We start from the raw sequence: 15,125 nt of genomic DNA, 5'->3' as shown, positions 1-15,125 counted from the left end.
CCCACTCTTACCCTAGTATTCACACTTTCTGGCCTAGTAATGCCAAGCCTGAGAGTGGATTAAAGGGGAAAAATCAGTAGAATGAGGAGGAATCTCTCTTTTTACCATAATAAAAATACAGAAAATCACCTAAAACTCAACAGCTGAGTGAAAGCTATATAAAGTATAAGGAAAAGTGTACAGAAACCTGGTACTACATCAGACAAGATCAGAGGAGCTTTCCCAAAGAGGACTTAGGGACTTTACCTCACCCCACCCACAGGTCAGGTTATAGGTTTGCGGTCTTCCATCACAGAAAAAAATTTCAGGATGTGTCAGTGAGAGAAATAAAAGGTTTGTTAGGAACAAATAAAGTACACACTGAAAGAATAGTCTGGCCCCTCAAGGAAGAGGTGTATTAGAGTCTGAGGCTGGGGGCATTATGTGGTCTTGGGGGTTTCTTTAAGATGGGTGATATAGAATGTGTATTCCTACTGTCAGACTACCCATTTGGTGGACTAGGTTAGAATAACAACCATTCATATGCGTTTAAAGTTTAGAGATATGGTACTCATTTAATAGTGCTGCTCTCTCAAGAATAGATGTCTGTAGGGCAAAAGTATGACTGAATTTACAGATGTAGCGGTATAGTCCTAACTTTCAGTATTATTGTCTTCAAGGTACTTAGGAATTTTTTTCTTATTTTGGATGAGTTTCCTGAAAGGCAAAAAGGCATTGGAACCTTGGATAACTTGTGTCCTGAAGCTATAGTTTTTCTTAAAAGTACAATTTTGAAATTATAATTTCTTTTTTCCCCTTCTACCTATACTTATTTCTTATTTTAGGTCATTATATGTGGTATTTTAAAATTTATTTTATTGGTATACTTTTAATATACATAATGGTCACATTCATCATAGGGAATTTGAACCTGTACATAATATATCTTGCTTCTTTTTTTCTCATTCCCCTCCCCTCCCTTCAACCCTTTTCCCCTCTTTATTTACAAAAGCTTGGTTTCCATTTTTTCCCTTTTACTCTCTTTTTTCCTTTTTGCTTCCTTCCTTTCCCCCTTTCCCTCCCTTTTTCCCCTTCCCATTTAAAACATTTTCTTCCTAATTCCCAATATCTATCATCCATTTTTACCCTTTCAGTTTCTCACACCAGAGAAACAATGCAATATTTAAACGTGTGTTTGATTTATTTCACTTAAGTTCTCAAAGTACCTCCATTTACCTAAAAATGCCCCATATTTATCCTTCTTTATAGCAAAGTAGTACTCCATTGTATATAAAAATCACATTTTCTTTATCCATTCATCCATTGATTGTGATCTGGGATGTTTCTAAGATTTAGGCATTACAAATTGTGCTGCTATAGACATAGGTGTGCAAATATTGCTGTGATATGATTCTTTTAACTCTTTGGGGAAGATACCAAGAAAGGTGATGAGTGGGTCAAATGGAGCCCCAAATGTCAGTTTTTTGAGAAATCTCCATACTGATTTCCATACTGGTTGCACCAATTAACACTCCCATCAACAGTGGAAAGTTGTTCTTTTTTCCCTATAGCCCCACTGGCATTTGTTATTGGTTGATTTCTTGATGATAGTCATTCTTTATGGAGTGAGATAGAATCTCAGCATTGTTTTAATTTTCATTACTTGATTGACCAGTGATGCTGAACATTTTTTTCATATATTTATTTGCTCTTTGTACTTCTTCACCTGAGAAGTATCTATTCATTTCAGATGCTCATATTTGGATTGAGTCTTTAAGTTTTGGGGGGGAGGAACTGACTTTTTTGAGTCCTTTATATATTCTAAATATTAGTCCTTTGTCTGAGGAATAGCTTCTAAAAATTTTCCCATTCTGTGGGTTATCTCTTCACTCTGTTCGTGGTTCCTTTTGAAGAGCAAAAGCTTTTTTTTTGCATTTTATTTTTATTTTTTATTTTTTGCTTAAATTCTTTTATTGGTACTTTTTAGGTATACAATACATTTAAATTTATCATTGGGAGCTTGTATCTGTACATGATGTATCTTGATTCTTATTTTTTCCCCATCACCTGTGTGCCCTTCACCCTCTCCACCCTTCCCTATTTACATAGACTTCATTTCCTTTTTTTTTCTTTTCTCACAATTTTTCCTTTCCCTTCTTTCCTTTCCCCTTCCCCTCCCACTTCCCCTACCCCTTTGGACCTTTTCTTCCTATTTCAAATTATCAGTTATTTGTTTTAATCATTTTAATCCTTATTTACACTGTCAGTTTCTCACACTAGAGAAACTATTCGGTGTTTACACGTGTGTCCTATTTATTTCACTTAAGAGTATGTCCTCATGATTAGATCTGATCCCAGTCATTCATTCTTTGTAGTATTTCCTATGCAATTGGGGTTTTATTTATAAAGTCTTTGCCTACATGTATGTCTTCAAGAGTTTTGCCTATTCTATCTTCCAGAAGATTAAGAGGTTTTTAAATATTTAGATCTTTGATAAATTTCAATTTCAGATTAGTGCATGATGAGAGATATGGATCTAGGTTTAATTTTTGATATGTGCAAAGCCAGATTTCCCAGCACCATTTATCCAAGAGGCTTTCTTCCAGTGAAGATGTTTGGCCCCTTCTGTCAAAGATAATGTGACTGAGTGCATTTGGAGTTGTTTCTGCATCTTCTATTCTGTTTCATTGACCTTCAGGTCTATTTTTTGCCAGTACCATGCTGTTTTGGTGGGGTTTTTTTAATCATGGAAGCTTTGTAGTATAATTTCAAGTCTGGGATTGTGATGCCCTCTGCTTTGCCTTTGTTGTCCAGAATTGCTTTTGGTATTCTAGGTCTCTTCAGGTTCCAAATGAATTTTAGGTTTGTTTTCTCTGGTTCTGTGAGATATGCTATTGGCATTTTGAGCAGGACTGAATTAAATTTGTATAACAGTTTTGGAAGTATGGCCATTTTTACTATATTGTTTCTGCCTATCCAAAAGCAAGGGCTATCTTTCCATTTTCTAATATCCTATTCTATCTCCTTTTTCAGAGTACTGTAGATTTCAATGTAGAGATCATTTACTTCCCTCATTAGATTGATTCCTGTTTTTTTTTTTTTTTTTTTTTTTGGATAGTATTGTGAAAGGAGTTGTTTCCCTAATTTCTGTCTCAGTGAGTTTGTTATTTTTGTACAGGAATGCTATTGATTTTTAAGTGTTGACTCTGTATCCTGCTATGCTACTGAATTTGGTTATTAATTCTAGGAGTCTTTTGGTGGAGTTGCTGGGGCCTTCTATGTAGAGTAATATGTCATCCCCAAATAATGATAATTTAACTTCTTCCTTTCCTATCTATATTTCTTATTTCTTTCTCTTTTCTAATTGCTCATGCTAATATTTCCAGAATTGTAATGTATGGGAGGAGTGATAGTGGGTGTCCTTGTCATGTTCCTGATTTTAGAGTGAAACCTTTCAGTTTTTGAACACTTAGTGTGATGTTAGCTGTTGTTTTGTCATAAATGGCTTTATATAAATTGAGATAAAGACCTTCTACACCTATTTTCCTCAGTGTTTTTTTTTATCATGATTGGATGTTAGACTTTGTCAAATGCTTTTTCTGTGTCCATTGAGATTATTGTGTTGTTTTTGTCCTCAGTTCTGTTGATGTGGGGTATTACATTTATTGATTTGCAAATTTCCAACAATCTCTGCATCCTTGAAATAAATCCTACTTGGACATGTGTGTATAATCTTCTTGATGATTTGTTGCATTCTGTATGCCAGTATCTTATTGAAGATTTTTGCGTCTATGTTCTTTAAGGTGATTGGCCTGTAGTTCTGTTATTTGGTTGGATCGTTCCCTGGTTTTGGTATCATGGTAGTGCTTGCACCCAGAAATGACTTTGTGAGTATTGCTTCCCTTTCAATTTCATTAAAAAGTTTGAGGAGTAGTGGGATTAGATCTTCTCTAAAGTTCTTTTAGATTTCAGCAGTGAATCATCAGGATCTGGGTTTTTCTTTGTTGGTAGTTTTAAAGTTACTTCTTCAATTTTACCGAATGATATTGGGTTATTTAGAATTTTTGTATCTTCTTGATTCAGCTTTGGTAATTCATATGTATCTAGGAATCTTTTTATTTCTTGTATTGTGAGACCAAAGCGACTCCATTTTGCTAAAATTCACTAGTCCCCTAGTCTCTATTGTCCTCACAAATTAATGGGTAAAATGTGCTTGCTCTGGGACAAAAGACACAATCTGTAATGAAGCAAAGTTCCTAAGTTAATTACTCAACCATCTGTTTGCCCAGGAAATGAACGTTCTGGGTCCACTATCTATAGAACAATCTGTCAATGTGCTGACCATCAGTATGTGACAGTCAACCATTAACCTTTGTCCCTCTTTTCCCCTGTAAAACCTACATGTAACTGCCCCTCAAACCCCCGATGGGCCTAGCCAATCAGAAATATACACTTCATGCTTGCTAAATGCCAACCAATCATGTAACTGCTAAGTGAAAAATCTCCAAACCTTGCTGTAACCACAATAAAAACCCTGCTAATTTGAAATTTGGGCCTCTCAATTCTGATCCGCTGTGTTGGTGATGGTTGGGAGCCCCTGCTTGAGCTTGAATAAACAGCCCTTGTGTGCTTACATCGGAATCGGCTTCCTGGTGGTCTTTGGGACTTCGTGATCTGGGCATAACATTTGGGGGCTCGTCCGGGATCCCCAAGACCCCCAGGACCCCCAAACCGGAGGGTCAATGCCAGCTGGTAAATATCTCTGTATCCATAAATTGTCTATGATTGGTAATTTGGGGCCCATTTTCTGAATAGGTCGGCAAAAGGTCTAAACGGACGCTCTGGTGGGCTGCCAACCCGGGGTCTTGGAAGACGTTCCAGACCCTCCTGAAGGGGACGGAGTGCCCCGAGAGTCTCTGCAACTCCTGGAAGGATGAAGCGGGTCGCTCCCGCAGCATGGCGTGAGGCTGTTGTCCCACTTTCGGTTTTTCCCTCCAATCGAGTGGAGGACTTTTTTGTCTTGCTTTCTGTTTATCTATTTGGCTCGGTTGCTTGTCTGTTGTGTTTTATTGTTATCTGACTGAGACGGAGACAATGGGACAGACTGTGACTATCTCCCTTTCCTTGATAACAGGTCATTTCAGAGAAGTTAGAAAACAAGCACATAATTTGAGTCTAGAGGTTAAAAAGGGAAAACTAGCCACTCTTTGTAGCTCAGAATGGCCAGCCCTTAAAGTAAACTGGCCACCAGAGGGTACATTTGATCTAGAAACAATCAGAAAAGTCAAGGAAATTATTTTTTGTTTCCAAACAGGACACCCTGACCAGGTACCATACATCGTTACCTGGGAAAACTTGGTACAGGACCCATCTTCTTGGGTCAAGCCCTTTTCGTCTCCACAGAAACAGCTGCCTGCAACAGTAGTCCTAGTGGTGCACGAGAAAACCACCCAAGGAGATGACCGGAAAAGACAAACCAAACCCACGGCGCTGCTTTACCCAGTTCTTCAAGGGGGAACCGATGAAGATCTTCTTTTTCGCCCCCCCCCACTACCCACAACCCGCTCCTCTGCTCCCACCACCCCCAGTGAAGGTGGAGGGAGAAGCCCTGGCAGTGGTCGGTGAGGAGATACAAGCTCCAGCAGGAGCCGCTGGTAAAGATGGCCCTGCCCAAAATACCTGTAACCGCCACGTGGCCTCGCCTGCAGGACTGGTGGATTCCACCGTCCTCCCATTGAGGACAATTGGACCCCCTGATGAACATGGCGATCAGCCTCTCCAATATTGGCCCTTTGCCACTAGTGACCTTTATAACTGGTGTACCCAGCACGCCAAGTTTTCTGATAATCCCAGAGATCTAATCCAATTGTTAGAAACTGTGTTGTTCACCCATCAGCCCACCAAGGATGATTGTCAACAGCTCCTCCAGATCCTGTTTACCACAGAGGAGGGAGAGAGAATCCAAAATGAAGCCAGGAAATTGGTTCCTGGTGACAATGGTCAATCCACCACCAATGTTGACACCATCAACACTTCCTTTCCCTTGTCCCGGCCCGAATGGGACTTCAATACGGCAGAAGGTAAGGAGAGACTCCGGGTTTACCACCAGACTCTACTGGGAGGTCTCAAAGAGGCTGCTCGGAAGCACACCAATTTGGCCAAAGTAGGAGATGTTCAGCAGGGCAAAGATGAAAGTCCGGAGGCCTTTCTAGAGAGGATCCTAGAGGCCTTCCGCAGATTTACTCCCATGGATCCAGAGGCCGCCGAGACTAAGGCAGCTGTCATTATGCATTTTGTCAACCAAGCCACACCGGATATCAGGAGAAAGTTGCAAAAAGTAGACAGATTAGGAGAAAAAAGTATTCAGGACTTAGTGGCAGTGGCAGAGAGAGTATATAACAATAGAGAGAATGCAGAAGAAAAACAGGCAAAGGCTGGTGATCGGCAAACTAGGAACCTAGCTCGGATCCTTCTTGCTACCACTGCGGGGGAGCCAAAGGAACGTGAACGTTGTCTGAGAAAGATTGTGACAGAAGGACAAGGTAAGGGGGAACATAGAGATCACCCCCGATTGGGAAAGAACCAGTGTGCTTATTGCAAAGAGGAAGGCCATTGGGCCAGAGAATGCCCTAAAAAGCCGGGAAGTCACCCCAAGGCCCCCATCCTGGCTATAGATGAACTGAGTGACTAGGGGGGACAGGGTTTGGCACCCCTCCCCGAGCCCAGGGTAACCCTAAAAGTGGAGGGGAGACCTGTCGAGTTCCTAGTGGATACAGGAGCTCAACATTCAGTCCTACTTGAACCTCATGGCCATGTTTCTGATAAAACTTCCTGGGTTCAAGGAGCCACAGGCATGAAAAAATATTCATGGGCTACCCGAAGAATGGTAGACTTGGGAGTGGGCCAGGTAACCCACTCGTTCATGATCATTCCCAATTGCCCATACCCATTACTCAGGAGAGACATGCTCACTAAGTTGGGAGCCCAAATTCACTTCCAACCAGGGGGTACGGAAGTCCTTAATCAAGAAGGCAAACCAATCCAAGTGTTAACTGTAAGCATAGAAGATGAATATTGGTTACATCAAGGGCCATCTCCACCAAGCCCTGAGATGGACAAATGGCTTGCAATGTTCCCTCAAGCCTGGGCTGAAACTGGGGGCATGGGGCTGGCTGTACACAGACCACCTATATATATAGAATTAAAGCCAGGAACAGACCCTGTCCACGTCTGCCAATATCCTATGTCCCTAGAAGCCCGACAGGGAATAACCCCACACATTAGGCGGTTACTAGAACAAGGGATACTAAGGCCTTGTCAATTGGCCTGGAAGACCCCCTTGTTACCGGTGCGGAAGCCTCAATCAAATGACTAACGACCAGTACAGGACCTCCGTGAAGTGAATAAGAGGGCTATGGACATTCACCCCACGGTACCTAACCCTTATACCCTTTTGAGTTCCCTGCCACCGAGTCATCAATGGTATACAGTCCTAGACCTGAAAGATGCCTTCTTCAGCCTTCTGTTGGTGCCCAAGAGCCAACACATCTTTGCCTTTGAGTGGAGCAATCCTGAACAAGGCCTCAATGGACAGCTAACTTGGACTCGACTGCCTCAGGGGTTCAAAAATTCCCCCACAGTCTTTGACGAGGCTCTACATGAAGACTTGTGTGAGTTCCACCTTCAAAACCCCCAGCTAACCTTGTTGCAATATGTAGATGAGCTCCTCATAGCAGCTGAAACCCAGAAGGCCTGCCTTGAGGGAACTAAAGGACTCCTGGCCACCATCGGAAAGTTGGGGTACCAGGCATCAGCCAAAAAGGCCCAAATCTGCAAGTCTGAGGTGAGCTACTTGGGTTACATACTTAGAAAGGGACAGAGATGGCTGTCTGGTGCCAGAAAAGAGACAGTTCTTAAAATACCTGCACCTGACTCCCCTCGAAAAGTCAGAGAATTCTTGGGGTCAGCTGGCTTCTGCCTCTTATGGATACCGGGGTTAGAGAACTGGCAAGACCCCTTTATGAGGTAACTAAAGACAATCAGACCTTCCAATGGACTGAAAAACTACAGAAATCATTTGATCAGATAAAGACTGCCTTACTGTCGGTGCCCACTCTGGGCCTGCCCGATATAACCAAACCCTTCCACCTGTATGTTGATGAGAACAAAGGCATCGCTAAAGGGGTATTAGTCCAATACCTAGGGCCATGGCACCGCCCAGTGGCGTACCTATCAAAAAATCTCGATCCAGTTGCATCCAGATGGCCCCCATGTTTGAGGATGATCACGGCAGTGGCCCTGATGGTCAAAGATGCTGACAAGTTGACACTGGGCCAAGGACTGTACGTGACCACCCCCCCTCACGCTATTGAGGGAGTCCTGAAACAGCCTCCAGATTGATGGCTCAGTAACGCCCACCTGACTCACTACCAGAGCTTACTCCTAAACCCAGCCTAAGTTGTTTTTCAGACCCCAGCTGCCTTGAATCCAGCTACACTGTTGCCAGATCTGGACTTAGAAACTCCACTCCATGACTGTGTTGACATCCTGGCTCAGGTACATGGGACTCGAGCTGATCTGAGAGACCAGCCATGGCCAGATGCTGAAAATACCTGGTATACTGATGGGAGCAGCTTTGTTCAGGATGGCTGCAGGTACGCCAGGGCAGCTGTGGTGACAGAGACTGAGGTCATTTGGGCAGAACCATTGCCCACCGGGACCTCAGCACAATGGGTGGAGCTCATAGCTCTGACCAAAGCATTGACTCTGGGGCAGGGCCAAAAGCTAAACATATATACAGACAGCCGGTAAGCCTTTGCCACCATGCACATCCATGGGGCCATCTACAGGGAGAGAGGACTATTGACGGCTGAGGGAAGGACTATCAAAAAGAAGAGATCCTTGCCCTTTTGACGGCCCTCTGGCTACCAAAGAAATTGGCCATTATTCATTGCCCAGGGCACCAAAAAGGTGACACTCCAGTTGCTAAAGGAAATAACCTAGCTGATCAGACAGCCCGAAAGGTAGCCCTAGAGGCTGATTTAACCCTAACCAATCAGCTTCCCAATCCAGGAAGTGCTGCCTTGCCAGAAAAACCCCAGTATACTGAAGAAGACTTAAGGTGGATAAAACAATTACCTATGCCCCAGTGCCTCAACGGGTGGTGGAAATCCTCTGATTGTAAAGTCATCCTGCCTGAAGCACTGGGAGAACAAGTTCTCTCCAAAATGCACCGGGCCACCCACATGGGCACTCAAAAAATGCAAGACCTCCTGAGACATGCTGAAATAAAGATTCGAGATGCTAACTCCAAAATTGAGCGTATCGTTGCCACCTGCAAAGCCTGTCAATTGACAAATGCTACCCACAATAAAGCCAACCCAGGCAATAGGCTGAGAGGAAACTGACCTGGAGCATACTGGGAATTGGACTTTACTGAGGTAAAACCTGGGAGATATGGTTACAAGTATCTGCTAGTTTTTGTAGATACTTTTTCAGGATGGACAGAGGCCTTCCCCACCAAACATGAGACGGCACAAGTTGTGGCTAAGAGGTTACTAGAAGACATCTTGCCAAGGTATGGATTCCCAGTAATGTTAGGGTCAGACAATGGACCCGCCTTCATCTCCAAGGTGAGTCAAGGTTTAGCACAGGTACTGGGGGCAGACTGGAAATTACATTGTGCATACAGGCCCCAGAGTTCAGGACAGGTAGAGAGAATGAACAGGACCCTAAAAGAGACCTTAACTAAATTAACCTTAGAGACTGGCGGTGACTGGGTGACTCTCCTACCTTTTGCCCTCTATAGGGTACACAATTCTCCCTATAAGATAGGACTGACTCCCTTTTAAATCATGTTCGGGGTACCTTCTCCCATTATCCCTAATCTTCAGTCCAAAGTGCTCACTGAGTTTGATGATTAAAAACTGTTATTTTCCTTAAAAAGCCTCCAACATGTTCACGAGGACATGTGGCCTAAATTAAAGGCCCTGTACGAGTCTGGACCACCTCCCGAGCCCCATCACTATCAACCAGGAGACTGGGTCTTTGTCCGGCGACATCGGCAGAAGGACCTTGAGCCTCATTGGAAAGGACCCTATGTTACTGTCCTGACCATGCCCACTGCTCTCAAGGTCAACGGGATTGCCTCGTGGGTACACTACACTCACGTCCACCCCGCAGATCCACACGCCGTTCTAGAAGACTTTATCCCATCATGGCAGGTGTCCAAAGACCTATACAACCCACTCAAACTCAAGCTGCGTTATCGTCGGTCATAATTATGGTAACTGTACTCTTAACACCAGTGTTGGGAAGGCAAAACCCACATGCTCCCCTAAATCTAACTTGAGTGATCATTAGTACATCCACGGGTGACATTGTTAACAGTTCATCTAAAGTGACACCACCGGTGACCTGGTGGCCTGCTATAGACTTTGACCTGTGCCTGCTAGCAGCAGGAATATGGGATATCAGAGATTGTGAAGCAAAATCAAAGGGAAAACCTGAATGTGGAAAAAATATCAATGATTGTGATATAAAAATGCTGACCTCCTCTGCCCTTGGGTGTAGTCACCCAGTCCAAAGAGCCGTTTTACAAGTCACCCCGTTCTACATCTGTCCAGAGGGAGGATGAGAACGAGCTCAAGCCAATAGATGCGGAGGTCCTGATAAGTTCTATTGTGCAGAATGGGGATGTGAGTCCACGGGCACTGTCTCATGGACTCCGCCTGTCAAAGATGATTTAATCTTGTTAAAAAGAGTCCCCGGACCCACCGGCCTTCAAACGCACCACAGTAATGGTAAATTCAAGGTCGTTAGCAGTACATGCTCAAAGTTCCTCTGTAACCCGGTTAGACTTTCTTTCACCAACCAAGGTAAAAAGTACACTAGATGGGAAACGGGCCAGACATGGGGACTCTGCCTATATCAGGATGGTCATGACAATGGGTTACTATTCACTGTAAGACTAAATGGAACCACATGTCATGGGGTCTCCTCAGCCAATCTGGCCAAATTTAGCGCTAGTCCCTCTGGCTCCTCCTAGATCCACCAAGCCCCTCCCCAGAAAACCTCACCCACATCTCAACTCCCCGCTCAGACTGTCACCCGGGCCAAAAAAAGTCAACCACAACCAAGACCAGGACCCCCTCTGGGGACTGATGGTCCACACCTTCAAGGCCCTTAAATGCCTCTAGACCAGATCTTACTCAGTCCTGTTGGTTATGTTATGATATCAAACCTCCTTACTATGAAGGAATAGCTTACCTAGACAACTTCACTGAGTCAGATAGACCAACCCAGTGTAGATGGCAACAAAAGGGGACAGCCAGGCTAACCCTACAATCAGTGACTGGACAGGGAACTTGTGTTGGCAGTGTCCCGACCACTCACCAACACCTTTGCAACCAAACCTATCAGTCTAGGTCAGAAAAATATCTTGTACCCCCTTCTGATGGATGGTGGGCTTGCTCCACCGGGCTCATCCCTTGTGCACATGGAAAGGTGCTCAACCAGACTGGGGACTTCTGTGTACTAGTACAATTTGTTCCTAGACTGTTATATCACTCAGAAAAAGTTCTTTTCAGTCACTTGACTGAGACCCAAGCCAGAATTAAACGAGAACCTGTAACAGCCATCACTTTGACAGTCCTCCTAGGTTTGGGATTAGCCGGGACAGGAACAGGAGTTTCATCGTTAGTGTTACAAAACAAATATTACAATGATTTGAGAGCGGCCATAGAGGTAGATATGGAGAGACTAGAAAGTTCCATCTCCCACCTACAAGAGTCTCTAACCTCCCTGGCAGAAGTGGTCCTCCAAAACCGAAGGGGGCTAGATTTAATCTTTCTACAACAGGGAGGGCTCTGTGCTGCCATAGGTGAGGAATGTTGTTTTTATGTAGACCACTCAGGAGTGGTCAAAGAATCTATGGCCAAAGTTAGGGTATCGCTAGACAAAAGCGAGAGCGAGAACAAACTCAAAGTTGGTTTGAATCCTGGTTTAATTCCTCCCCATGGCTGACTACTCTGATCTCTACTCTACTGGGCCCCTTGCTTATTCTGTTACTGCTGTTAACCCTTGGACCTTGTATACTCAATAGATTAGTCTCGTTCATCAGAGAACGCATTAACACTGTACAGCTGATGGTACTCAGGTCCCAATACCAGCCAGTTTCTACAGACCTAATAGAATTAACCCCCAGAGGCCCATGATTGGTCCTCTATAGCATCATGAGAAGGGGGGAATGTGAGACCAAAGTGACTCCATTTTGCTAAAATCCACTATTCTCCTAGTCTCTATTGTCCTCACAAATTAATGGTTAAAATGTGCTTGCTCTGGGACAAAAGACACAATCTGTAATGAAGCAAAGTTCCTAAGTTAATTACTCAACCATCTGTTTGCCCAGGAAATGAACGTTCCACGTCCACTATCTATAGAACAATCTGTCAATGTGCTGACCATCAGTACGTGACAGTCAACCACTAAACTTTGTCCCTCTTTTCCCCTGTAAAACCTACATGTAACTGCCCCTCAAACCCCCGATGGGCCTAGCCAATCAGAAATATACACTTCATGCTTGCTAAATGCCAACCAATCATGTAACTGCTAAGTGAAAAATCTCCAAACCTTGCTGTAACCACAATAAAAACCCTGCTAATTTGAAATTTGGGGCTCTCAATTCTGATCCGCTGTGTTGGTGATGGTTGGGAGCCCCTGCTTGAGCTTGAATAAACAGCCCTCATGTGCTTACATCGGAATCGGCTTCCTGGTGGTCTTTGGGACTTCACGATCTGGGCATAACAGTATATTTTCCATCTTATTATTTTCCACTGGTAATTGTAACAATTGTAAACAAGGTCAATGTAATCCTATATCTATGTATATGCCAGCCCCATGGGATCCTATTTGGCTACAAAGAGTAATATATTTCATTAGGACAAGAAATTTAAAAAGATCTTGAGGAAATTGGAGACACACTTCAGGCTTTAGAAACCCGACTAGATTCACTGGCCAATGTCGTATTACACAATAGGCATGCTCTCGATTTGCTCACAGCCCAGAAAGGAGGGACTTACTTATTTCTTGGTAGAGAGTGTTGTTATTACGCTAATAAATCTGGTGTTGTACAAGAATCACTAGACAAACTGAAAGACCAGATCAAGGCTCTTGATGAGGAATTTGGTATAGGATAGCTGTCCTATGGGATTAATTTTACTTGGCCAGGTTGGAAAAACTTGGATAGGACCTCTTCTGAGTCTTCTTCTTGTTATAATATTAATATTAATGTTTGGTCCTTGTGTCATCCAATGGATTTCAAAATTTATACAGCAGCGCATTGCTGCAGCTCAACACTACCAAATGCTAGTGTTAAAAAATGTAGATAAACTGGACAGAACTTAGAATAGATAGAAGAATTATCCCAAAGTAAAGAGAGGGAGGAATGACAGGGAAAAGTTTTAGATAACTTAGTAGACTGAATATTATGGTAGTTGTGGAAGCAAAATAAGTAATGTGCTCCTTTAAGATCTGCTTTTCCTGTAACTCTCATTGTTTAAGGTGACAGTAATCAGACTCTAACCAGTAACTTCATTAACCTAACAAAGTTGCAATGGCTGGGTGAATTTACAATGTATATGTGCCTATCTTGTGTCTGTGACTTGTAAATAGGAACTGGCATTGTATTTACACATCAAAGATCACTAGGCCAGAGGAAGCAGGTCCCAGTCAGGCTGCAAAGGCTGGGCCCCACTTGGCCCCACTTGGCCAAGCTGGTGGCTGGTGAGTGTGCCCTGGGGGGGGGGCTCCTCCTCACTCTGTCTTGGGAGCAAGCCTGTCTTGATCACAAGCCTGTCTTGGTCGCAAGCTGGTGGAGCAAGCCAGAGGAAGCAGGTCCCAGTCAGGCTGCAACTGCTCAGCCCCACTCCCCAAAGACCACTAGGTATGAGATAATGGCTAAAAAGGATATAAAAAGGAAAACATTGAACAAAGGGGGAGCAGATATTAACCAGACCGGTTTCTAGTGGTCCCGCCCACTTGCAGCAAGTAGAAATTTTATTATTTTACTCAAATTCTGTGTCTCCATGTATTTCTTTCCAATATTTCTGGAACATTTGGTTCCCTGACCGGGAATCCAGAATGAAATAGCCCTTTTGGGCATTGGTCTTGAACCCCACCGGAGGGAATGGCTCTCCGTCTCCTTGAGAGGAAAGGCCCGCCCCTGGGACTTATTTCTTAGGCTCCACAACAGGACATGGAGACCTGCTCACCAGCTGAGGATCATCTGAACCCAAGATTGAAGATGACAGAAGGAGGGCTGCTGCTCTTGGTGTCTCATCTGTCTCTTTCCTTTGCTGGGTGAGAAACCCTGGGAAACCCCCTAGTTGTTAACTTTTGGTTTCGCTTTGTGAATTTGTGTTTTGTAACTCTGGGCAAATACAGTGCAGGGGCCTGATCACTCCTTGTGCTTTGCCATTTGGGAAGATAGCTCCTCCCGTTTGTTTTGGTTCACTTTTTGAACTTTGGGCAAACATAGTGCTGGGGCCCGATCACCCCTTGTGCTTTGCCATTTGGAGAGGTAGCTTCTTTCATTTGTTTTGGTTATGGTTAGGGGGTCACCGGGAGGGGATGTGATAACTTCTGAATAAATGTGTGAGTGAAAGAGTTCTGGATAGGAGTGTGTGAAACGAGCTGCGGAACAAGACAGAGGGAGGAAGCGCTTGCGCTTAAAGAGTCCTCCCCAAGTTGAAGAATTTGTGTGTGGTTGCTTTTAACAAAGGCACAATGGTGAGCTTAGCGACAGCCCACCTTAGCCTCAACGGACCTTAAAATGGCCGAGAGGCCTGCAGCCAGGCAGGCGAGCGATTGATCCCCCACTTTTGTTTGTCTTGCGTCTCCGTACAAGGGTACCCATACACGCACCAACACTCTGATCGGCTGATCGTGGGGACAGAACATCTCTTCCTACTGTTTTGGAATGCATGCTTGAGAATTTTAAGAAAGGTTTTACTGGAAATTATGGTACTAAGATGAAACCCCAAAACTTAGAGCCTTTTGTGAATTAGAATGGCCCAAGCTTGCCAACTGAGAGATCCCTAGATGAGAGTCTTGTCTGGTCCATCTGGCTAACAGTCACCGCCCCTGCA

The 15,125-nt window shown here is 43.9% G+C and overlaps 1 protein-coding gene across 1 annotated transcript in view; it reads left to right on the top strand.

Moving 5' to 3' along the window:
* The window catches only part of LOC106008440 (uncharacterized), a 95,508-nt gene extending 81,537 nt beyond the window's left edge, over positions 1 to 13,971 (top strand). Inside the window, exon 3 of the mRNA XM_087189708.1 lies at positions 5,294 to 13,971. Within this exon, the coding sequence (XP_087045834.1) occupies positions 5,438 to 6,670 (1,233 nt within the window). The 5' untranslated portion in view covers positions 5,294 to 5,437 and the 3' untranslated portion in view covers positions 6,671 to 13,971. The remainder of the gene's footprint in view (positions 1 to 5,293) is intronic.
* Positions 13,972 to 15,125: the final 1,154 nt, after the last annotated feature.

This window comes from Heterocephalus glaber, unplaced genomic scaffold, assembly GCF_053883595.1.
Source record: "Heterocephalus glaber isolate CG9 unplaced genomic scaffold, H.glaber_assembly_v1.0 deba00001546, whole genome shotgun sequence".
Classification (NCBI taxonomy): domain Eukaryota; kingdom Metazoa; phylum Chordata; class Mammalia; order Rodentia; family Bathyergidae; genus Heterocephalus; species Heterocephalus glaber.
This window is presented reverse-complemented; position numbering and strand designations above follow the sequence as displayed.